This window comes from Catharus ustulatus, chromosome 10 (assembly GCF_009819885.2).
Source record: "Catharus ustulatus isolate bCatUst1 chromosome 10, bCatUst1.pri.v2, whole genome shotgun sequence".
Taxonomy (NCBI): Eukaryota; Metazoa; Chordata; class Aves; order Passeriformes; family Turdidae; genus Catharus; species Catharus ustulatus.
In genome coordinates, this window is record NC_046230.1 from 21,997,984 (window position 1) to 22,022,541 (window position 24,558).

At 45.2% G+C, this 24,558-nt stretch overlaps 1 protein-coding gene across 1 annotated transcript in view; it reads left to right on the forward strand.

Annotated features, from left to right (window-relative positions):
- Positions 1-24,558, forward strand: part of PLD1 (phospholipase D1) — a 60,132-nt gene that overhangs the window by 9,112 nt on the left and 26,462 nt on the right. The window contains exons 2-12 of the mRNA XM_033068544.2: positions 7,775-7,960; positions 8,290-8,417; positions 8,715-8,860; positions 9,678-9,786; positions 11,206-11,271; positions 16,863-16,921; positions 17,425-17,517; positions 19,919-20,071; positions 20,760-20,909; positions 21,669-21,752; positions 22,988-23,069. Coding sequence (XP_032924435.1) covers positions 7,807-7,960; positions 8,290-8,417; positions 8,715-8,860; positions 9,678-9,786; positions 11,206-11,271; positions 16,863-16,921; positions 17,425-17,517; positions 19,919-20,071; positions 20,760-20,909; positions 21,669-21,752; positions 22,988-23,069 — 1,224 coding nt within the window. The 5' untranslated portion in view covers positions 7,775-7,806. The remainder of the gene's footprint in view (positions 1-7,774; positions 7,961-8,289; positions 8,418-8,714; positions 8,861-9,677; positions 9,787-11,205; positions 11,272-16,862; positions 16,922-17,424; positions 17,518-19,918; positions 20,072-20,759; positions 20,910-21,668; positions 21,753-22,987; positions 23,070-24,558) is intronic.

A 24,558-nucleotide genomic window follows, 5' to 3' on the forward strand; every position in this document is an offset into this window, starting at 1 on the left:
GCAGGTGGCAATTGCTGGAGCAGACGTGGCACTGGGAGATACCAGAACAGTGTTGAGTGATGTACAGGACATCAGCCCTGTAGATACCTATACATTTAGGTCACTAAAATATGTGCTGTATTTGTGTGATGTGCTCAGCTATGTGAGCCATGTGAGCTGCAGCCATGTGAGCGCTGTGCTGGTCCCTGTTATCCCTGATCCTCGAGGAGACGGTCACTCTAAGAGTCCTGTGCATTGCACTCTCACTTTGGCTAACTCCTTGCTTTTAGGATTTTATATAAAGCTTTGCGAGCTCTGTCTTGTGCCAAGCACTGTGTGTCTGTCAGCACCCAGAAGTGCTGCATGCTTTGGCCTTCCTGCTCTTTGCTTCAGGCAGTTTTCCAGTCCCCTCTTTTCCATCAGCCCAGGACTTTATTGACCACTTTGTTGCATCTTGGTCGTGTGGTTTGGGGATGCTGAGATGAAGCCAATCCCCAAGGTGCTGTCTGCTGGTTCCCTTTGCCTGCCTGCAGCTATAGTGCTCGTGGGTCTGTGGGGGTGAGTAACCAGTTTCCAGAGGCTCTGGGCACCCCCTGTCCTGGTTTTTAGGGTGTTATGTGCAGTGCTCCTGGGTTTAGGGCTGCAGGGTGTGTACCATGGACCACATCAGGGAGTGGAGGGCTGCTGGTGATCCCTGAGGGATGCACAGCCCGAGGTGCGAGTGCTGTGCTTAAACACTCCTTCATGCCTGAGGAATCCAAAACAAGGTGATGAATTAGTATGTGCAGGGCCAGCCTTAATTACTGATAAATACCTAATGATTGGCTTCCCGGGAAGGCTGCACTTCCTGTGGCAGCCCAGGGCGCAGGGATGGTGCTGCTGGGCAGGGGGACTGGGAGCCAGAGCAACCAGTACCTGCATCAGCATGAGATCAGCAGCCACTGCCCATCCGAGGATGTTTGTACTGTTCTGTAAAGCAAATCAAACGAGTCCTTGGGAGGAGCCTGACGCTTAGGCTGGGCCTGGGTGTGGGTACAAACCACAGAGGGGCTTTCTGGCTGAAGCAGTGGGTTAGTCAGCAGTACCTTACCTCATCCTTTCCCTTGACCTGCCTGCCTTTTCTGCGTCCTTTCCTCTGGCACAAGTGCTGTGGGATGGATGCTGCAGAGCCCTGAGCAGGGACTTCCAAAGATGAACCTGTTATTTCCAGGCCATCCCAGCCTTGAAGCAGCTCATGCCCTGTTGCAAACAGGCTGTGTGGATTCCTGTGACTTTGCTGTTCCTGGGGGCAGGCTGGTGGCTTGGCAATAAGCCTCACATGGTGAGGATTGTGGAAATCAATAATGCAGAGCCAGGGTGCTGTGCTGCAGGAAACACTAATTGGTTTCTGCTTTTAGAGGTACTGCTATTAAATGTGAGCACTTTGTGGGAATAATTGTTTTGGAAACAGTATTTTAAAATATTTTGGTTTTATGAGGATTGGGCTAAAGGTAAGCAAATTAAGTCAGGATGGTTTTTCAACGTGTCTGTTGTTGATCTGGCTTTTTATTTCACTTCTCCAGCTCCAGATATTTCCAGGGTAGGAGCAATGCTTTGCTTCTTATTCAAGGGCTGCTTTGTGTATTTTAAAAAACCAACCCTAGTCCTTTTGCACTGCCCCTACAGTATGAGCATCCAGAAGGGCAGATTTTCAGGAGGCGTCTGCGTTTGCTGTTGTTGGCTGCTTGCTCCTCTGACTGAGTGTTTTCCCTGTACTGAACTGAAGAACAGGGTTAAAGCTTTGCTGAGCATTTTTCAACTCTTTTGTCTTTGAGTTTCATAGTTAGGAAATGTAACATGCTACAAGTAACATACAAGAGTTTTTGGGTTTTTGATTTAAATATTGAGGGAAAGATAAAATCTATGTGTGTCAATTTTGCTTTGTGTGAGTATGGGGATTTTTCCTGGACTTGAAAAGCAAGATGCTCTTTGCAGGTGCTGACAGGGATCCTGAGCAGAGGGAACACTTTCTAACTGTGGTGGAGGGCTGACCCCTGCCCAGGGCTGTGGGAGGAAAGTGTGCCAGGGCATGAATCTGCAGTGCTGACAAGCCCAACTTCTCCTGAGGGAGGCAAATAACTCCTCAGAAATGGCTCTTATCAGATGAGGGTATTTCTCCATGACAGAGTGGTCCAAAGCTCATTTTAGGTTTAAAAATGGGATGAATTAAGAAATATTTATGTGCAAAAGATTCATCACCACTAGACAGAGCAAAAAGCTGTTAAGGGCATTGTGCATGGGAATTCCTAGGCATTTCATTTGGGCTCTTGGTGCCTCTGTTGCAGCCAGGCTCCTGACAACAGCAGGAGGAGACAGAGAGAATTCATGGCTCAGACTCTTTGGGCTTTGTTTTGTTTGTTTGTTTTCTGTTTAATAACCCCATCTCACTGCCCTGTTTCAGCCTGAGGCTGTGTGCTCTGCTCCAGGCAGCCTGGGAGGGTTTTGTGTGTCCCACCATGAGTGCTGCTGCCTGCAGGAGAAAACCAAGTATGGGAACAGAGGTCACTTGTCACAGGCCTTGCCAAAAGGTCACTGTACTCAGGGAGATGTCATGAGAACAGGAATGAGATAAATTTCAGGGATTATAGTGTTTCTCACCATAGGGATAAGAGTTGATACAGAGCATCAAACCCTGGGAGGCATTAGCGGGAAATGTCTGTTTTTCTTGGATGTATTTTCTCTTCTCTGCTCCCCTCTTTTTCCAAATGAAGTTTTTCTGGGTTTCATAGCTTTGTGTGGTGCCTTTCAGCATCGGAACCTCGTTAAGGAGCTGTGATTGTCAGAGCTTGTTTCAGATCTGCCACGATACAGAATAAACTTAGGCTGACCAAGTTTTAGATAGTCTGTGCTATTACCAGCCGCATACATTTTCACATCAGGACGTCAGTGTCTTCAAAACACAGAACTGCTCATGAATATTTACCAAAAAATGTCTTTTCTACCTTCCAGTTTCCATGCCTTTAAAGCTGTACTTTCGTTGTCCTGTGCAACAAGTAGAAAAAAATTTTCTTCAGTGAAGGGTGAGATGGTCATATGATCCCTGAAGTAATAACTTTAGGTTAAAACATAACCAAAATGCTAAATAGCAAGTAGATATTGGGCTTGCAAAGTTGGAGGATGGAGCTACAGGTTTGCAATATATTCACAAGGGCTCAGGGATTAATATAGTTAATTTCTGGTTTTTAAGTCATTGTCCCTTCAGTTGAAATCTTGTCTGGTTCTTGGTGCAGTCAGTATTTCCAGTGTATATATTTTCCAAGTTCATGAGGTTTGAGGCCCTTGTGCTGTGGGGACAGACTGGGACAGGAGGCAGAGAGCTTAAGTGGTACGACACTTAATGACGACAGTGTCCTCAGTCTTTATGGGGTTTGTACTATGTGTTTTCATCTCTTCCAGTTTTTCATCAGCTCCTTTTTTCCTTGTGTGTTCATTCTTTCCAATGTTTTCCTTTACTGCTGAGTCTTTTCATTGTGCTTTCCTTCTTGCTGTTGTTGCCTAGGCAGACTTTGAGCCAGATAAAGCTGGAGGAGCACCTTCCCTCTTTTCAAACACCAGCTCCTAAATGCCCTGGCAGCAGGTTTGGGGTGTGGGTGCTGGAGTGCAGCTGTTCCCCTGTCTCCTCCAAGCCCTGGGGCTCTCAAACCCCTCCTCAGGCAGTGCCATGCTGTTGCCATTAGATAGGGCTTTCTCCCTAGTCTCTGCTTTAAACCAGCAGTTAAACTGAGAGAGTAGATTTAGATTCGATATTAGGAATAAATTCTTGCCTTTGGGGGTGGTGAGGCATTGGTTGTCCAGAGAAGTTGTGGATGCCCCATCCCTGGAAATGTTCAACAATAGGTTGGATGGGGCTTGGAGTAACCTGGGATAATGGAAGATGTCCCTGCCCATGATTGGGGGTTAGAACTGGATGTTCTTTATGGTTCTTTCCAACCTAAACCATTCTGTGATTCTAATCCAGAGCACTTCTCCCTGTCTACCCTGCACACAGCAGCTTTCTGCAGGGTTGCAGTCTGCTGTCACATTTCTCTGCTTTCTCTCAGTAACTACACTGTTCTCGCAGTCAAATGCTTTAGGTCTGAGTCTTCCTGTGCTCTGCACCATCTCTTCCTTCCTGGCCCACAGGCAATAGTCCTGTTTGTGCATCTTGGCACGGGCTTTGCCTTTGTTCGGATTGCCGGTTCTCGACTCAGACCCTGCCTTTTCTCTGTTGGTTGTTCGGGTTTGTTTTCCTTTGAAAAACCTGCTGCTTGTTTTCCATCTTGAATGGCAACAGCTGAATACTGAAATGCAGCACTTACTTCTCAGAAGTTTCATCCTGTTTTTTGCAGTCTCCTGTGCTTTGCTGGTATCACTTGAGGTCAGTATCAGAGGTTTATAATTCCCTTCTCTGTCAGCAGTGTGAACAGTGAGTGGCATTGGACAGACAGAGCCTTCTTGGTAGCCAGCCTGGTTTGTGGTAAAATCCTGGATATCCGTGCATGGTGCCTGTTTTCACCCAGCCTGTTGCAGATTAACCCAGGAATTCCTCAGCTTGCCCATGGGAATGCAGAGTGTCCACATGGAAACTCTGCCCAAGAGGTTAAATAGCTCTTATGGAGCAGAGCCCTATAAAGCAATTTGGCAAAGGTTTCAGAGGGATGTGGAATGTCCTGTCTGTCCAGCTGACCCTAGTGCCATCCTCCCTGCCCAGGGCTGGGTTTGCCCTGTGTGCTCTGGCTCTTTAGCAGCCAGCTGTGGCAGGGACCGTGGCCACTGCCCAGGTTTGTGGGGCTGCTGACAGGGCCACAGGCAAGTCACATTTTCCCTCTCAACCCCAAAATTTGGCTCTAATGTCAATGGGGGGAATCTTGTTTCTGGGAGTGACTCAGGTCCCACTTGAGTTTGGACCCCGCTTTATAGCAGGATTTGTCTGTGCCAGCTGTGAAAACAGCTTTAGTTTAAAAAAAAAAAAAAAAAAATCTGAGTTGTGGAGCCCTGCTGTGCTCCCTTGCAAATAATAATTGCATACACTGGTTAATTGTTTATCCATTAACCAACTGTGTCAATTAATCTGACAAAGAGCCCAGCTGTACCTGGCACAGTGGGGAGGAAAGGAGGAGGAGGAGGGAGGATGAACATCCTCTCTCCCTGTTAGCTCCTCTCTGTTGCTCTTCTTCCAGCCCTGCTGATGTGTATTTGTCTGCTGGTTTCCTTCCAGTGTAATTGCTGGCATGGCATGGCCAGAGTGTGTTTGGGCTTCTTTTTGACCATGGAAAACTTCTTTCAGAAAGGGCATTGAATTTCCATGAAGCAAAAACATTTTCTGATGGAGAGAAAAAAAACCAAATTCTGTTTTGTTTCTAAATGTGAATGCAGACAGAAATTCAAAGCAAGATGCTGCTTTATTTGAAGCTAGAAATCCACAAAAAAATTCTTTTCATGAAGTGCTGAGTGGGAAATAGGATTTTAATGTGTGTACTGGTGCAGAATGAGGCTCTGGTCTCTCTCCTGCCATCCCCAGGGTTATTTTGGGAAAGCCTGGTATCATGGCCTCCCTTGGTGATGCTCTTTATGGATGCCTGCTTTCCAGGGAGAAAATCAAACATCCAAAGCCAGTCTGTATCAGGTGGAATGACTTCATGCCAAACAAATGAAAATGTACCTTATGCTCTCTGAATAACTGAAGTCCCCTGCAGTACGTTGTTAGAATAGGAAAAGTGTAAAACTTCCAAGAGGGAGATCTGGCTTTCCATGAAGTGGTGATGAGGGATGTATGGGGCAGTGCCAGTGCCAAATTCCTGCTGCAGAGAGGCTGCAAGGGCTGCAGTTTGATAATTGAAACAAAATAAAATATACTAATAATTGTAATGAAAGGGGAATAACACTAATGGAAACAAATTATGCATAATAGATAATTGCTCACCACCCCCTGATCTGTACCCAACTCCCAGCAGCAGTTGGCACCCCAGCTGATACCCTGGGAATGGTGTCCTGTGGAATGGAATATCCCTTGGCCAGTTTGGGTCAGCTTTTTGTGCACCTCCTCATTGTGAGAGCATTGGAAACTGGGAAGTCCTTGAATTAGAGGAAGCAGAACTTAGCAACAGCTCAAACACCAATGTATTATCAACATTCTTCTGCTCCTAAATCTAAAACACAACACTGTGCCAGCTAATAATAAAATTAACTCTCTCCCAGCTGAAAAACCAGGACATTGCCTCAAAATTCAGTGTATCACTGGGAAAGGAGGTACCCTCATGTGTGGTTATGTTTGAATTATTCTTGCAGATCTCTTGAAGTGATTTGGGGGCTCAGGGATCCCCTGGTCTGGTCCTGAAGCCTTCTGTGCTCTGGTGGCTTTCCCACTGGTGGAAGGTGACAGAGCCACCCAGGCCCTTGAAGCCCTCACTCCCAAGATGAAGCAGTTCCTGCTTCTACATTTATTTTGGTAGAAGAGAAGAGATTGACCCAGTTTTTCTTGATTCAAGTCTGTGTGCAAATGGATTTTTTTTTCATGAAGGCAGCTGCTTCTAGCATGTATGTAGTAATGAAATAACTGACTTGTTTCAAGAGGAAACGATAATAAGGAATGTTCTTTCAAAAGCAGCTAAACACATGATTTATTAAAATGCTAAATTATTTCCAAGTTACGGCATACCCAGCTCTTGTTGTGGAGCTCACTCAAGAATAATTGCACAGTGTTCTTTGCAGAACTTCACATCAGAAATGTCACACTTTTTTGGAAAAATCATTCTTTAACACAATGTAAGAGCCTCCACAAATATAAATGGGCATCCTTGTATTGGCTTCTGTAAAATGTTGCCAGTTTGTCCCAGCCATATTTTTTCGGTGTAGCTGTCGAGCTGTGACATTTATTGCAGAGCAGGATGAAGATTGAAGGGAATTTTTATCATCATCATCAGGGAGATGCCCAGGAACTGGAGCCTGGCTGTGCAAGGACCAGCAGCCAGCTCTGCAGCCCCATGGTGAGATGCAGAGCCTGGAGAAGGAAGAGGAGGAGGAGGAAGAGAGTTTGCAAATAGTCACAAGCAGGGAAGGCCTGTGCTGGTGTCAGTGGTCATGCCTCATATATTGATTTACTTTTGTTTCCTTTTTTTTTTTTTTCCTTCTTCCTTCCCCATTTTTCTTGTGACTCAGGTTCCTGGAATGGATGGGTGGGAATAAAGGTGGGAAGTGCTGTAGTCGCCTTTTCCCTGGCTGTGTCCCCATGACAGAGGGACAGGGGGCTGGTCCCTGCAGCCACCAGAAATATTGGAGGGGTGAGCACAGAAGAGGTGGGATGCACCTTGTTGATCCCAGGTTTTCTGTGGAGATCAGGGTGCTCCTGACCCTGGAGAGCTGTAACTTTTGAACCTGCTGAGAGCTGTGGGAGAGCACGAGGCATGCAGACACCACAGGCAATTGTGTAAGCATAGAAATAGAGGAAATCTTAATAATGCTGAAAGTTTCTATTACTACTTCACTCAAAGGAAGAACATGTAGCAAAAATGCCTACTGATTTTCTTAATGAGCTCTTCCTCCGTGCAGCCTGACCTGGTAAATGCAGCACCAGGTGAATTAAGTCTGGGATTTAGCCAGGCAGTGATATGGTTTGTAGCTTTAGATCTGACTATTTGGCATTGGGTGTGTAGGATGGGGATAGTTGGGATGAATGTGGGTAAAGGGAAGGAAGGAAGTTGTGTCTGTGCATTGCCAGTGGTTTCCTTCAGCCTTGTGATGCAGAGAAGGTGGTGACAGCTCTGCCCTCTCTCCCCAGCGCCCCGCGGCTCCTGAGCGCAGGCCCCTGAGATGTCTCTGAAAGCAGAAAGCCATGCAGCCACATCCACGCTGAAGAAACTCGCTACAGACATGAGCAACATCATCGAGAGCCTGGACACCAGGGAGCTCCATGTGGAGGGGGAGGAGGTGGATGCAGAGGTGCTCACTGACCCCAAAGGCACCGGTGAGTTGACACCCGTGTGTTCTCATCCCATGTCCTGCCTGGGTTTAACAATCTGTTGGCAAAAAAACCTCAGGGGTTTTGCCAAGCCCAGCATTGACCCTGATTTAGAACCAGGAGGCTTTTAATGCTTGAGCTTCTCAAGTCAAGTCCCTCCTGTGTAACCTTGTCTTTGAACTCTCTTCAATAAAAATTGCTCTCTTTTGCTGGAATTAATGCTGCTGTACAAATGCTCCCATAATAAAGCATTGCTGTCTGCTTCCTTTCACTCCCCTGTGGATTGTTACCAGGCTGTTAAGCTAACAGTTTTGTGGGGTTTGTGGTCCTTGCAGTGTGCATTCCCTTCTCTGCCATCTACCACACCCATGGGTTCAAAGAGCCGGGCACGCAGACGTACCTCACGGGATGTCCTGTCCGAGTGCGTGTGTTGGAAGTTGAACGCTTCACTTCCACAAAGAAGGTCAGAACTTGCAGAGATTTCTTTTGATTTCTGTAAGACTGTATTTAAAATGCTGTTTGTGCCTTAATTTTGTGCTTGCTTGTTTGTGGGCTGAGGAAGAAGCAGTGCCTGTGTCTCAGAAAATGCTTAGGAGAGAAGGTTATCTGTCTATTTATAAAATCTAATAAAGCAGAACAAGAAATCGTGAGACAGAATAATCCTTAAGTAAAATTGAATAAAGGCTCTTTAGACGAGCAGCTGAGGGAAAATGGCTTATTTCAAAACTTGCATTCCATGTAGTGATGTTCTCCCCTGCAGGTGCCAAGCCCCAATGTTTACACCATCGAGCTGACCCATGGAGAGTTCGTCTGGCACGTGAAAAGGAAGTTCAAGCACTTCCAGGAGTTTCACAGGGAGCTGCTGAGGTACAAAGCCTTCGTGCGCATCCCTATCCCCACCAGGAGGTGAGTGTGCATCCCTGTGGACACCATGGGCTTTGGGAGAGGGAATCTTTTAATATTGTATCTATTTGGCTTCACTGGTCCCACTTATTTTGCTGTAAGGAATAGAGGGAAGAAGAATTCAGTCTCCATGAATAGTTACTAACTGTAATAAAAATATTTAATCCATGTGTTTAGCAGCCATAATCTAAGTGATGCAAACATCTCTCTGGTGACACAGAAAACATTGTCTCCTGGGTCATCAGCTTTTGAGCTGGGTTCACCTTGAACTTGGGGAGCAGTTATGATAATGCTAATGGAAATTGCTGGAGCTTTCTGGCTTTCCAGCGTGGGCAGGATGTGGGAGGTATGGGGGGGCCAGGCTGGTCTTGGTGCTTGGGATGCCTGGAAATATAAGGGAAAGGAGAAAAGAAGTGGGAGAAGAATGGTGTAGGTCAGTGAGAGCCTCCTGATACAGACAAACATTGGAATATGATAGGAAAGGTAAAATTATAAGGGGTTAAGAGCTGGAGGAACTGAATACTGTACAAACAGGGTGTGGGCTCCCTTTACTTACAAGGGAAAATTGTGGCTATTAAAAATCAAACTCTGATATTTCTGTGTTTCATTTTTGTTTGTGTGCCAGTTGGAGCACACTGGCTTCTTAAATGAATCCACACTATCTTCTTTTCTGCTTTGTTTTTTTGGCTATCATGCCCACCCATCAGTTTTTAAGATCTTGCATAGGAAAAATTAAGCATTGCAGAAGAGGGATTATGTATCGAGGCATACAGACACTTGCAGCCTGAGACTTGATGTTGGGGTGTGTTTTTCCTTCCAGTCACACGGTGAGAAGACAATCCATCAAAAGGGGAGAGCCGAGGCAGATGCCAACTCTGCCGCACACCGCGGAGAGCACGGTGCGGGAGGAGCACTTCTCCAGCAGGAGGGTAAGTGCCCACCTCAGCCTGGGGGCCAGAGGGGTGCTCTGAGGTGCAGAGAAGCCTGGTTAGGTACCTTGTAAAGCCACATACTGTCAAAACCTTTGTTTGTTATCATTACAGTGTTTTGCTTGACAAAGTTTGGCTTTGACAAGTCCAGCTTTAATGCCAAATTCTCTGCTGTGCAGTGATGAGGATGCTGCTCCTGGAGTTCATGTGGGCAAAGCTTTCCTCTGCAGCTGAGGAACGTGGTGATGCTGGGAGTGGTGGTTCCCCTCCTCCCTCCTGCTCTGATTCAAAGATAGACAGGGCAGTTTGCAGAGTCGAGTTGCGTGATGGAGGCAGCCCCGTGGCCTCAAAATCTGAGAGATTTCAGTGCCATCCCTCTCTGAAAGAGGAGATGACAGTCAGGTTATTGATGCTGAAGTGGGTAATTTTAGCCCAGGCACACGTGTTCTGTGTAACTTCATCAGATGTTGACAGATGGGCCCTTCCATGGAGAGGGTGGATGTCTTCCTACCTCCTCATTGCAGCTTTGCTGCTCGCAAGTTAAAAACCTCATATTTGTTCAGACTGTGCTTATCGTTCTCTTTCTGCTGCTCCCTCCCTCCCTGGGCTTTGTGCCATTGGAACTTGAAGGCCCAAAGGATTAAAGGATTGTGTCTTGTGGCTGTGCCATGCAGAAACCCTGCTGTTCACGACTTCTCTGATGTGTGGGAAGTTTGAGGGGAGAGATGTGGGTTTAAAAGAGGAAGAAAACTGTTTTATAGATGCTTTGTATTTATTTGGCTCATGTTTCCTTTCAGTTTGCTTTGTGTCCTGTAGGACTCTGCCCAGTTTCCCATGCCCAGACAGTTTAATTTTTTCTTTTCCCTTTAACCATGAGGGTGGTAAGAGATTACTTCTCCCATCATGATTTCTTCTTTTCTCCCCTCCTTGCTGGGGAGGACAGGCACAACCACTGCTCTCTTTGTGTCCTTGGGACAGGACAGCATGGTGCCTGTGTCCCTCACCCCATGAACCTTTTGTTTTGGTTAAACAGACTCTCTCGGTTGCCTCTGAGGCTGTTTTCTCACAAAGTTGATTCCTGTGGGTCAGAAACAATGGGGACTGATTTAGTATTTAAAATTGTTCTGAAACTTTAGCTCAGTCACAAAGGTTAACCTCCAAAGTGACCCTGCCACGGAACAAATCTGCTGGTGGAAGGTACAAACATAGCACTATGAACAATAAACAACCTATGACCAAACTGTTTATGGTGCTGAGTTATGATATTCTGTGAGTACATAATAATGGATTTATTTATCCACTCCACCTGAAAAGTGGATCTGATTTTTTGATTACTTCCTTATGCCAGACAGTTGGATTACAGGAATTTTCAAGAAAAACCTCCACATCCTATCTAAAGTTTTCATATTTTAATTGTAGAAGCAGCTGGAGGACTATTTGACAAGTATCCTGAAAATGCCAATGTACAGGAACTACCATGGAACAGTAAGTAGAAATTAGTTTGCTTAATTGTCTAAAGAATATTCACCTTACAAATGCTGAATTTATTGGAAGAAGATGTGCAGCTTCTGCAATAAACATTTTACAGCTGTTTTGTGAGCATTTTGGCTTAGTGATTTCTCCAACACAGATGTAATATGATTAAAAGCAAAGGAATGACTCAGTTGCTGATATAACACAGTGATAACCTCCTCAGACTAGTTCAGTCCAGACAGCTGGTGGTACATGCATGATGTAGTGAGATTCTGTTTAATTCTGCACACTGTTTAAGATGATAAGGTTTTAAATACTTTAAAAATTGGAATTCAAAGCATATTTTTAATTACTCCTTCAGTCTGAGCTTTATGTGTGGTTCTGGGTGCAGATTTGTCTCAAGTTTTTCTTCTGTGCAGTTTTCCTGGACATTAGTAACATTGAGTTTGTGTGTCTGGGATACCCAGAGAGGTGAATGAGTATTTTGTCAGTTCCAAAGGGAGATGGTAATTGGCTTATTTCCTCAAGTCAACACTATTTGAAATGAGGAGAGATGTCAAATCCAGCTTCAGACCTATTTTAAGCAAAAATATTTCTTTCTAAATTCATCCTTGAATGTTTCTTCAGAAGTCCTCACCTGTCAGCCACAGCTGTGACATCTCTTGGGGATGGTAATTTATTTCCCCTTTTTTTGGCTGCATAATGACTGTGTTACTTCTTCTTTTGTATTGCCAGCAAAATCTGATGTCTGCACTGAGTAGCTGCCGAGTTTAGTGACATTTCTGAGCCCAGAGTGATAACTGGGAAAACCTGGTTTTCAAACAAGCCAAAAATACTGAACTTTAGGTTTCTGTAGCAGCCACTTCTCTTCCACTTTTGCTGTTGTTAGATATTCTTCAATTTTGCAGGATTTCCGTTGTGTAGAGATGTTGGGCAGCTCATAGCTGGATGTTGTTATAAAAACTTGTAAACTCTGTGTGCTCTATTGCAGAGCTCAGTGTCGGGCACTGCTTGTTCCATGGGACAAAGTGCCCATTGGGCTTGGCCATTGCACTCTGGATGGCAAGAAATCTTCAGGCTGAGGCTGAGGAAGCTGCATTCCTTGGAGTGCTTCTTTAGGGGACAGGCTGTGGAGCTTAATTCCAATGCAGTGAGGAGCTGTGTTAGTGTGCATGTGGAAAAGAGTCATCTTTTGTTCTAGAAGCAAGATCGGGATAACTTGGCAATTTTGATCAGTAGCATATGCGGAGCGGGGGAGAGTTATTTTACAGTGTGGATCCATCTTGTCACTTTTAGGCAGGCGTTGCCTTTTTCAAATATTTTGGAACATCTCTGCTCCTCTGAGAGCGTGGGTGATGCTTTGGCCAGGCTGTGGTTTGAGAAGAGCTGCACAGTGGGGGCCTGGAGAGGAGATGGGCGGCCCTGCCTTCCCTGGCAGCTGTGGGGTGCTCCCTCCTGGGCTGAATCGCCCTTCTGTCCCCAGCCCCTGGAGCCAGATGTCCCTTTTGCACATAAATTCTCAGTTTATTGTTGGCTTTCACTGAATTTGGTCACAGAGAAGTGTTCAGGGAGGACTTTGCTGCCCGTGGTGGTGGCACGGGTCCTGCAGGCAATGCTGGAAGGGGGCAGAGGGAAGGAAGTGCTTCCTTTAAAACAACACCCAAACAACCCCCACCATTCTCAGACTAAAGTGAAGATTTCTGGCACTTTCCCTGGAACTGTATTTGTCTTCCTGAGAACAAAATGAGGGCTTTGCTCTTCCTGTGGTTGAGAAGTCTTTTGCCCGGATGCTGACAAATGCTGTAACTGTCTTAATCTTGGAGCACATTTGGACCCCTTTGTGTTCCTCTCATCAAATCCATGCACTGAGGGCTTTTTTAAAATCAGGAACTTTGTTAAATCGGGCATGGAGTTGCAAAGGCAAGCTGAGACCTGCCTGGAGTGTAACCCTTGGTCATTGTGAAGAGCCTGCTTGGGTCAGTAGCATCTCTGAGGAGATGTTTCTTGTATCTGAGCTGCACAATTTAATGAATTTGCTTTTTTATTTCCTTTATTTTGCATTTGTGGTTAATTTATTTTTTGCCAGTGAGAGCAAACTGCTTTGTACACTGTCTGGAGGATGTGTCACACTGAGACAGTCGAGCCTGCAAGTCATGCTTGTGGTTTTGCAGACCTGAAGTCTGGTTGGGTTAAGGATCAGGTCTGCAGTGACTACATGGCACTGTAGAGGTTGTACATCATCTAGCTTTTTGCATTTAATGATTTTTAAAAATTATTTGATTTATGTGATAAAATCTCATGTTTTCTTCTTTCCATAACCTTTTTATAGTACTTTTGGGCTGAAGTGCTTTGAGACAATTACTGTTGAAATGAATGTTATGGGAATCTCAGTGTTTTAACTGTTCACACTTTTTTTTTTCCTGAAAATTGGAAATTGTTAGAATAGAGCCTCAAAATGTTGAGGCTTAATTGGATTGTGTACAAAAAATTTATTAATTGTACCTTTGCATTATTTTTGTGCAAACTCCCATACTTGAAAGATGCACAAGCAAAATGAAATGTAACATTTAATTGGAGTGTGTATGTATGATGTTTTGCATGAACTTTAGAGAAAGTAGAAACCTCATCTTAAGTGAAAGCAACACAATTTAGAGCAACTGAGAAGTGTGAGTGACCACTGGTTTGCCTCTGATACAGCCCTTGGATCTGCAGATCTTTGTGGAGGTCCCCACCCAATCCGTACAGCTATTGCATTTGAAATGCAGCACATTTAGAGGATTTTTAATGTGTATTTTGTATAAGCAAATTATTATTTGTGTAAGAAATTGTGCTGAGCAGTATCATTCTGAAGAGTGTGCAATTCCATGTTGTTGCTAATCAGCTTTTTGATGCATTTCTGAACCTACTACATAAAGAACAAGAGTCAAAATGAAAAAATACAGCATAGAGAAGCTGAATCATTTCTGAGATGCAGATGCTGTATGAAATATTTACTTACATGAATCATGGATGCTCCACATTGCTGGCAGGACAGGATGGTTGGAACACCTTGCAGCTGGCTCTCCACCTTCCACAGCCTGTCCTCCTGCAGCCCATCACTCCCCTCCACCTTTTTATTTATTTTCATTGCCACAACGATGTGATTGAAGCTGAATTCTCCAGGGCCATATCTCACACCAAAAACATCCTGCTGTGGGTCACTGTGAAACCAGAGTGGGATGCCAGATCCCAGGGAGGCAGCTGGGCAGTGCAGGAATTCCCATGTGACGGAGATGAAAGCTCCTGGCTGCCTCTCCCAGCCTCTCTGTGAGTGATGAGCACCTCAGATGAGGCACTGGGACAGTAAAAATAGCTAATTGTAACAATAAATCATTCCATCAGATGCTTTGCACTATGCTGAGGAATTTTCCTTCTCACTGCAGGAATTTATTTGTTTTTTTTTACAAACCAACGCTTGATCAATGTGTTGGATGGGCTCCTGTCACTGCTGTTCCAGAGACTGCTTGGCTGAAGAGGAGGTTGCTGTGCTGCCAGACAATCTTTCTTTCTCTTTTATGTAGTGGTAGTTCTGTTTCTGCAAGTAATTTTTCCTCTTGTTTTTCCTCTTTGCTTCTTTGAGGACAGTTATTTCTCTGCATGCAGTACTCCTCAAATTCCTGACGGCTTCTGGTTCCAGCCAGAATTTTCAAAGGGTTTTGACATTTATTTGCTTTTTTTTTTGTGTGTATGCCCACTGTGAGAGAGATGTCTGGGTTTCTGATTTTCTGATAGGAAATACCATGAAGAAGTTAAAATGGGATCCAGACAAAGAACTGGCCTGAGAATTTGCTTGGGACTTCTGATAAGGGCTTGCAGGGTATAATGAGTTTTTTCAGGTGCTTCCCACCCTGCTTTGAGTGTTGCTGCAGAAACAGCTGAAACATTCATTGGTCATACCTGGTGCTTTTCCAGAAAACTTAGGGAGAACAGAGTAAGATGGTTAAAAAAATAGCATGGAATGACTTGTACTAACCACTTCCTGAAAAAAGGCTGAAATCACCGTGAAATCAAAGCATTAAAATTGGCTCAGTTGAGTAGAGGTTACTTTATGTCCTTGAGATAAGCAGAGGAAAGCAGTAGTGTTTTTTGTTTTTCTTCATGGCCTTGGCTGATATGAGAAGTTTGGGAAGGTCCCAGGAGCAGCTGAGCATGAGGAGATGGAAGGATCTTCAGTCTTACTGCTTTTTTCTGGGAAAAAATGATGGTATTGGGAAGAGAGCCTGTGCTTAACCTTATCATAATGGGAAGATAGACTTTGACTCCAAGTTTACTGATACTTTTTGTTATACTTGGTGTCTGAAAATGCCTTTGGGACATAGGGGTCCACCCATGTAATTCCTGTGAAAAATTGGATTTTGCTGATGAGGACCCTGAGGCTGGTTTGCCAAAGAGAGATGACAGTAGCCCTTTCCTTGAGAAAGAAAGCCTTTCCTTGGAGTTGCTGTGGGTTTGGGTGGGCTTATCCTGAAGCTGGAATGGATGCCACTGCTGCCTCCTGTCCCAGCTGTGATCAGGAGCATGGGCTGAGCCCTGGACTTCAGCCCCAGCAGGGTTCATTGCCAAAATGTGCTGTTAGAGGTTCCTTTTGGCTTGCTGCCTGGCCAAAGGGACAGTGACACCTGCCCTCACCCTGCCCTGAGCACCTTTCTGCACTTGGACAGCTTGGTGCGACAATAAATTACAATAAAGTGCCTGGGTGCAGACAAGGTTCTGCTGTGCGAGACAGCTCCTTCGTAGGGCTGTGCCTGCCCCAGCCCTGTCCTGCACAGGACACCCTGAGAGAATGTTTCTCCCTGCTAAAGGGGCCCAGGACTAATATCCATCAGACTGCCAGGAATGTCCTGCTGTGCCAAGAAAAGCCTGCTTGGTGGAAATTGCCCAGTGTCCTATTTTTAGAGGTGAACGTAATCGTCCTGAGCTTTCTCACTGGCTTTGCTCGCTGTTATGTTCCCTGCTGAAGCAGGAGGAGCCATGAGGAGGCAGGTTCCCTGACTTTGGGATTTGAACTTGCTTGCCTCCTGCCCCACTGTGGATTTTCATTTCCTGGAGGCAGATGGGGAGTGATGTGTGTCCAGCACTGACCTGCTGCAGTGGCCTTGGAGGATGCTCATGGATTGTGTGGCTGAACCCTCCTGTGGTGTCTCCATGGGGTGTGGGGCTTAAAGAGTGCTCCCAGCTCTGGGCATGTGTCCTCATTTCCTTTCCAGTCTTTCTGTGAGAGTCCCTGGAGGAAGGAGAGGATTCAGGCAGTCAGCCAAGATCACACAGACCCCTGAACAATATCAAACTTGAGTCCATGTTTCAGCCAAACATCCAGTAGGGAGAACACCAGGGAGTGAGTCCCTGTGATACACTGGAGTTAAATTGTCCTGATATGTGTTCTCCAAAATAAATGAACAGAAAACTCAACCAAAACACTTGGTCTTCTTCAAGAGGCATAAGTGATGGTGGGTAACCTCTGCTCAGGATGTTCTGTAGGTCTTTATGGCAGGTCACTTTGATGAATCAAAAAAATTTGTGGATTTCAGGGTTCTAAAGATGGGGAATCTCTTTTTCTTTCCCAGATGGAGTTTGTTGGAGTAAGCCAGCTGTCATTCATCCACGACCTGGGACCGAAGGGCATGTGAGTTGTGTCTTTGTGAGTTATGATTCACTAGGAGCATGGCTTTATACATAAATACTGTTAAAATTAATAGCTTTCCTTTCTCAGCACTGACTGGGGAATATTTTGCCATCTAGATATGAAAAATTACTACTTTTCAGACAGAAATGCTACAATTTGGAGAAATGTTTTTGAGAGTGGGCTGCTTTGTGTGACAGCACTTACAGGGTTTCCACCCTTCCCTCCCTGCAGCCCTCCCTGTTGAGCCACTTCATTTTCTGCTTCCTGTGCTATAAACTGGGATCCTGTGCTTCTTAACACTCCATTATTTTCTTCTGGGGGTGTTATTTTTGCCCTTTATCCAGCTTTTGGGGCACAGCACAGGGGCTGCTTGGGCACAGTTGGAGGTGACAGGAGCCAGCCCTAGGCACAGGGGCTGGGGTTCAGCAAGCACCCCCTCCAGATACCCCCTGCACCTCCAGGTGAGACACATCCCCACCCTGACCCTGTTCCTGTCCTTGCAGAGAAGGGTTCATCATGAAGCGCTCCGGGGGCCACCGCATTCCTGGCCTGAACTGCTGTGGCCAAGGGAGGATGTGCTACCGCTGGTCCAAAAGGTACTGCTGGGGTGGCAGAGGGGGAGATGCCACGTGCTCCCTGGGCACACAAAAATCCCCATCTGTGAGAGAAAAATCTTGCTTTTTTTACCAAAGCCATAGATTTTCAGGTTGGAAGGGCCTGTGAGTTATTCCCTGCCTCACCCTTCTGTGTGGTGGGGTTTTTTTAAAATCCTTTGGAGTTCACAGAAGGGACATGTTACTCCAGAGAAGATCTAGGATTTCCTAGAGCTGTCAGAAATGGCAGTGACCTCCCAGACTGTGTCCAGCTTTCCCTGCTACAGGAGCACAGGTGGCTCTGTGCCTTGGGGAGGGAATGTGGCTGGTGACCTGCCCCAGGCAGATTTCAGCCAGGCTTTCTGAGCTTCCCTTCCTCATTTTACAAAATGAAAATCAATTAATTGAAGCACTCTTTGGACTGCTTCAGGGCAGGATCAAATCAGACGTGGCCTGCAGCACTAAAGAGCTGTTTGGTGCAATTAACCTTGGCATTAAATACATTGCCTCTTGCTTATTACTGCAGGTATTGAATCCCAATGTTTTCTTCTGTTCCCATGTCCCTTCCTGCTGCAGACAGACATCATTTGCTGTTCCCACCCCTTTACCCTCTGTGTTAGGTCTCAGTGTTGCCAGGGGCTGGGAGATGTGTGCTGTGGGGGAGTACCTGTGTTACCAGGCAGCCTCCAAAAAAAGCAGGGTGTATTTCCTGGAGCATGCCCTTCCCAGGCAAATCTTTCCATTTGAAAATCTAAATAGCCATATCTGCCTCACAGCAACAATTTCTTAGTCAATGGAGCTTCCCCAGGCATTATGCACCTTTGGATTTCAGCATCACCCATGGGCTATAATTAGTTTTATCTTTAATAGTTCTGGTTTTTAACAAAATCTTTCTGCATTCTTGTGAAGAAAAGGTCCCATTTCTGCACAGTCTTTCCAACATTTCTTAATTTAGGCTTACAGAAGATCTCTATAATGAGGGCACAAGGAGATGAAGATGTGACCTTCCTTCAGGTCAAATCATTAAATCATCACCAATTATTTTTCTTTTTTTATGGGGAAAAAAAGCCTTTTCCTCTTGATACTCCTCAGTTAACATTTTCTTGTGTTGTCCAGAGCTCAGGCTGGAGTGGGGACAGTAGCACATCCAGCTCTGATGGATCTCCATTTTTCTTTAGAGCCTAGAAAGGGAGTAAGAGAAGTGTTTAAGTGTGATTGTGTACAGAATATCACAAGTGAGACACTACATTCCCATCTCAACCCACTGGGACTGATAGTTTATGCATCAATAAATAAGCAAATAGCAGTAATATTTCCCAGAGAGAGTTATTTAAAGGAAGGATTTTAGGACATGGAGGAGGATAGTGGGGTGAAGCTGTGAATGGGTACTACCAGGCCTCCTCAGGCATGTAGAACTGCCTGGGGGAAACAGAAGGCAGAATATTTGAAAATATACCCTGTGGGATGTTTAAGAGTGAAATTGTGGGCCAAATAGAGAGGGGAGATATTTTGGCACCAAATAAGAGGTGATGCCAGGTAACGCTTTCAGACCACTGAAAGCAAAAAAAAAAAAAAATAAAAGAGACCTAATAAAAAAATTACAGGAAGTAACTGAGGAGCTGAGGCTGTTACTAAAGATACAAGAATGAACAGATTTTTGCAGTGTTTTGTACTGCTTTGTGTGTTTCTGGGTGTGCAGAAGAATGAAGCAAAGGTCTGGTGATGGAGACCTGTGTGGGACAGAGGTGGCTGGTTACCCCAGCTACGCTGCAGGGGGAGAGAAAATTAGAAATGCCATTCACAGTAAAAAATGTGTTTTTTTCCCAGAGTTGCCTTCAGGCTACAGTATTTATGTAAAACCTGCTGGTCATCCCTCCTCATGTGTTTCTAACAGGGTGCCTGTTGCTTGGCAATTAAAGATTTCTAAAATGCCTTGTTCATATATTTTGATAGGAGTGAAAGTGATCCTAGCATCAGAATTAATGTTAGAAATGTCTGATAACTCCCATATAGCATACAAGCTGAATAAAAATCAGGGCTGGAGGAATCCTTGTTGCACCTTACCTTGTGCTCAGAGGTTTATGACCAGGGAGGTTCTCATGGGTTTTGTTAAACAAGGGAACCTTTATTTTTAAAGATTTCTGTAAAAAGGAGTTATTTAATATTCTAAAAGTTCTATATTCAATTAAAACTCATCACCCAAGTTCATAAAATAGCTCAAGAAAACCACCCCCTGCTCTAGCTCCTGAGAATAATTTTTACCATTTAGTAGATTTCCCTGATAAATGATTTGCACATTTTTTGAAGAAGCGCTTTTCCATTTTATCAGCTCTTTTTGTGGCTCACGTTTTGAGGCCTGGCATGGCTGTGAAATCCAGGTGATGTGGTTGCTGTGTCTGTACAGGTGGCTGGTGGTGAAAGACTCCTTCTTGATGTACATGAAGCCTGATTCAGGGGCCATTTCCTTTGTCTTGCTGGTTGATAAGGAGTTCAACATCAAGATAGGCCAGAAAGAAACAGAAACTAAATATGGCTTGCAGATTGACAATCTCTCCAGGTAAGAAAACAACTTTGTTTTTCCCATTTTAGTTTGCTTTGCTTGTTTAAGGAGGAATCAATGCTGCTCTGCAGGAGGGGTTAACAAGCCTGGGTGGCTGCTGCTGGTGTGCTCATACCTGCTGGGGATTTGGCCCTAATGCTGATTATTTCCCATGTCTTAATGAGGCGTTTGGAGCCTGTTTGTCCATCCCTGTGGTTATTGCTGGGTCCTGGGGCACAGTGCCTGCTGAGTTGCACAACCTGGTTTGGCAGTAATTGCTTAGATAATTTTTTAGGCACTCTGTTCTCTTTATGCTGCAAGCAGGGATGTTTTCTTCTGCGTCCCAATGGAGTATTACTAAAAAGACATACCAGTGGGGGATAAAGAGATATTTGATCTTTTTATGTTAGCGCACAGTATAAATTCATCTCTTAAAAGATACAACATTAGCTGGCTCCAACTCCACGTTAAGCTGGTGCTAATAATTTAAACATGGGTGGGATTTTTGTGCTTGGCAGTGCAATACTGTTAGTCACTCAGAGGAGCTCAGTGCTGAGCATTCTTTTGCAAACAAAACAGCGAAGTCCCTGTTTTTTGTGTAAATAAAGTATGACTGGTACAGATGCATTTACCAACACGGACAGGCAGCGATGAGCAGCCCAATTAAATGGAAATGGCTTCATCATTGTGCCCTGTGCTCTTACAGGTCACTGATTCTGAAGTGTAACAGCTACAGACATGCCCAGTGGTGGAGGCAGGGCATAGACGAGTTCATCCGGAAACACGGCAAGGACTTTCTGACGGAGCATCGCTTCGGCTCCTACGCGGCTGTGCAGGAGAACACCCTGGCCAAGTGGTGAGCACCTGTTACCTGTCTGCCCTCAGCACCCCAGCTCTGCTGAACACAGCTGGTATTGCTAGCTGTGGGGCTGGTGGTGGTGATTAAAGTTGCAAAAAAAAAAGAAAAAAAATTTAAAAGAAATGAGGCTTTCTTCACCAGGGACAGAGTGCTGGTTGTCAAGTTCTGTTTAAATTCAAATGTGTTAGGTATTTGTCACTGTAGGGATAAAGAGAAGAAAAGGGAATCAACAAATGCAGATCTGGGACTAGTCAGAGGGTGGCTGGGCTTTTTGCACACAGCAGCCCCTGAGAAGTCCTTCTGTCCCCAGTGCAACCTGACTGCACTAATCCATTCCCAGAAGTGCCTCAAAAACTGGATTCTAGCTGGAAGCAGACCAGTGCTTTCCCTGCAACGTCTGCCTTGCAACAACCTCTGCCTGAGTACTTCCCATAAATCAAAGGAAACACTATTCCATCATCCTTTCCTGAGAGACAAACCTGGCTTGCATGTCAAGCAGAACCCAGGAATATTGTGTGAAGTTGGCAGAAGTGCCAAGAGGCACTTAATATTCCCTTAATGTGCTGTTTCATCAAGCTACTGGTAGCAGCATTGAATTTTCCCTGCATGTTCTCCTGATTCTGGAAATTAGGATTGTGTTTGCTTTTGAGAAGAGAAGCTAAATGTCATTAACACGGAACCCCATTGCTCTTTAGCTGTGTACTTTGTTTAATGAAGGAGAGGGGGTATAACTCTGCACTCTGTTTGCTTTTGCAGGTATGTCAATGCCAAGTGGTACTTTGAAGACGTCGCAAATGCCATGGAAGCTGCTAAGGAAGAAATTTTCATCACAGATTGGTGGTTCGTACTGACACGTTTGGGTGGTGCCCAGCTGTCTCTCCGGGGACGCTCCTGACAATGCAGCACTGTTTGGAGCCCTACAGTATGGCAGCTAGCCCTGCAGCCAGATGGTTTGGCAGCACACCCAAACCTCTCCTTGTGTTGTATTCAAAGGCCTTTTCAGGAGGGCTGGCAGCAAAAGCACACGCTTCAGATCAACAACTTGGTTGTCTCCCTCCGTGGAAATGCCTGAAACTGCACGGAGGCACCACCTGAACTGCAAATGTGGTGGCTTGAGGGGCTCCCCAGGAGTGTAAATAGCTGCAAATCTAAGAGGCATGGGTGTCTTTCAGTGTATCAGGGAACAGGGATGCTCAACAGTGCTCTTGCCATGGGGTCCTGCATGGGATCCCCTTTTAGCTCCTCCTCACTGCCTTGGGAAGCCTCGTGCCAGTGGTGAGATCATCTTATGGGTGTGTGCCTTTGGTCTGCCCCATGCTCATGGATTCTCCCTTATGCAGCATCAGGTGGCAGTTCAAGAGCATCCCATTTCAGACCCATTTTCTCTTACTTAGTGTCTTATTTAGACAATTGTTAAAGTATCATGGAATTCCAAAACTTGCCTAAGTCTTGATGTGTAAGATAAAAATAGGATGTAGCAATGTGCTTTATCCAAGCCCAAGTTGCCATGCTTGGTACAAAATTAAAGGAATTAATTCTGTCACCTTGTTGTGCAGGAGTTAGACTGAGATTGCTTAGCTATTTCTTGTAATCCTTGAAGCGATAAAATGTCTTGTTGAGACATCTTATTGCTTTGTCTTTAGGCAGCAAGGAAAATTCAACACAAGTTTTGTTCTGTTCAGATAGCTCAGGTACCTGGAGAACTGAAATCCCACTCTTATTTATTTTTTATGTCTGCATATTTCTTTCAGATCTACCTCGGGGTTTTCTTTTGTTGCATCTTTCTTGCAGAGATAGAGTCCAAATTTCCCTATTTATACATCACTGTTCAGCCTGGTCTCGTGGGTTGTTGAATATGAAGATGAATGTGCTGGACATGTCCCCTGCCCTCTGTAATGCTCAGTTATTAAAGAACAAAGAGCAGGATATTGGAGAATGCATCATTCTGGGACATGAGCTTTCACAACCACTTTATTTAAACTTCAATTCCTTTGCTTCCCAAGTTGGTTATTTAGGCAGGTGCTTTGTTTGCAGGCTACATCTGCTGTGTTTTTTATGTACCTTTATTTTCTTAGGCTGAGCCCGGAAATCTTCATGAAGCGACCGGTGGTGGAAGGGAACCGCTGGAGGCTGGACTGCATCCTCAAGAGGAAAGCAGTGAGTGAGCTCCAGCTGCACCTTCACCCTGCACCCACCCTGCCAGGGGGTCATACTGGGACTGAAGCACTTCCACCAGTCATTTTGGTAGAGATGAGAGCTAAAGCCTCACATCAGCTGGCCTTGCAAAACCACGTTTTGATTTGTTCCCCTTGTTTGGGTTTGGAAGAGCTCAGAGGCAGCAGGGTAAATCCTCTGATTGTTCCAGGTTTGGTTCACTTCAGCCTTACTTTACAACTGCCCCAGTTCCTGAGAGGCCAAAGCCTTGGTTTACAACTGCCCCAGTTCCTGGTAGGTCAAAGACCTGGTGCTGTCCATACTCTCCGTGTTATTCATGTAATTTTGAGGTACAGGGAAGGATGAGCACTTTGTGGTGTGGACTGTGCTCCAGCTGTTTACGTACCCTGAGATAACACAGGTGCTGAAAGAGCTTGCTCTTATCAGCAGCGAGTCACGAGGCTTATTCCCATGGCTGGGAAACCTCCTGAACTCTTGCTGTAGTAGAAGGTCAGAAGTCCACATGGATACAGACTTAAACTAAAAGGAGGCAGGTTTAGATTAGATATTAGGAAGAAATTCTTCCCTGTGAGGGTGGTGAGGCCCTGGCACAGGTTGCCTGAGAAGCTGTGGCTGCCCCATCCCTGGAATTTTTCAAGGTCAGGTTGCATGGTACTTTGAGCAGCCTGGGCTAGTGGAAGGTGTCCCTGCTCATGGCTGGGGATGGAACAAGATGGTCTTGAGGTTCCCTTCCAACCCAGACCATTCTGTGATTCTGTGACATGCTGAAATAGTCTTTGACTCTTTCCCCTTTGAAGCCAGTTGTCATCACAATCCTCACCCCTCCACATACCTAGATAAAAAATGAGAGCTTTGTGTCTGAATGTTGTTGATTTGGAATTACTCTTATTTTCTGGCAAAAATAAACTGGCCACAAGGCGTTACGCACTCAAAGGAGGAATTTGGCTTCTTTTTATCACTTTGACGTTTCTTATGGCCATAAAAGCATTGTGATAGGTGAGCGAGGTCAGTCCCTGGAAATGCTTACTCTGAAACTTGTGGTGTTTCTTTGACACAACAGAATAGTCAGCAAGCTGATATCATGATGTAGGGGTGAGGCTGTCCTTTCTGTGTATGCAGTGTTCTCTTGGACTCCCCTGGGTGAAGTGGAGACCAGAATACCATCTACAATTTGCCTTAGCTCTTGGTAGCAGCTTCATGGGAATAGGAATTCAAAAGGCTGTGGAAACTTCTGGTTCCAAGTTTAAGCTGGCAAACTCTAGTGCAACTTTTAGTCCCTGCTGATTTATGGGAAGTGGAGGTGTCCCAGTGTGTGACCAGTATTTGCCAAGGTTTGGGAGGCACTTGGCACATTTGAAAATGCTTTAACAAGAGTTCTTGGAAACCCTGCCATGGATACAATGCTGGTCACAAAAAGCACCATGTTTTTAGCGCTGCTCAATGCTCAATTCCAGGAGCTTGTTTATCTCTA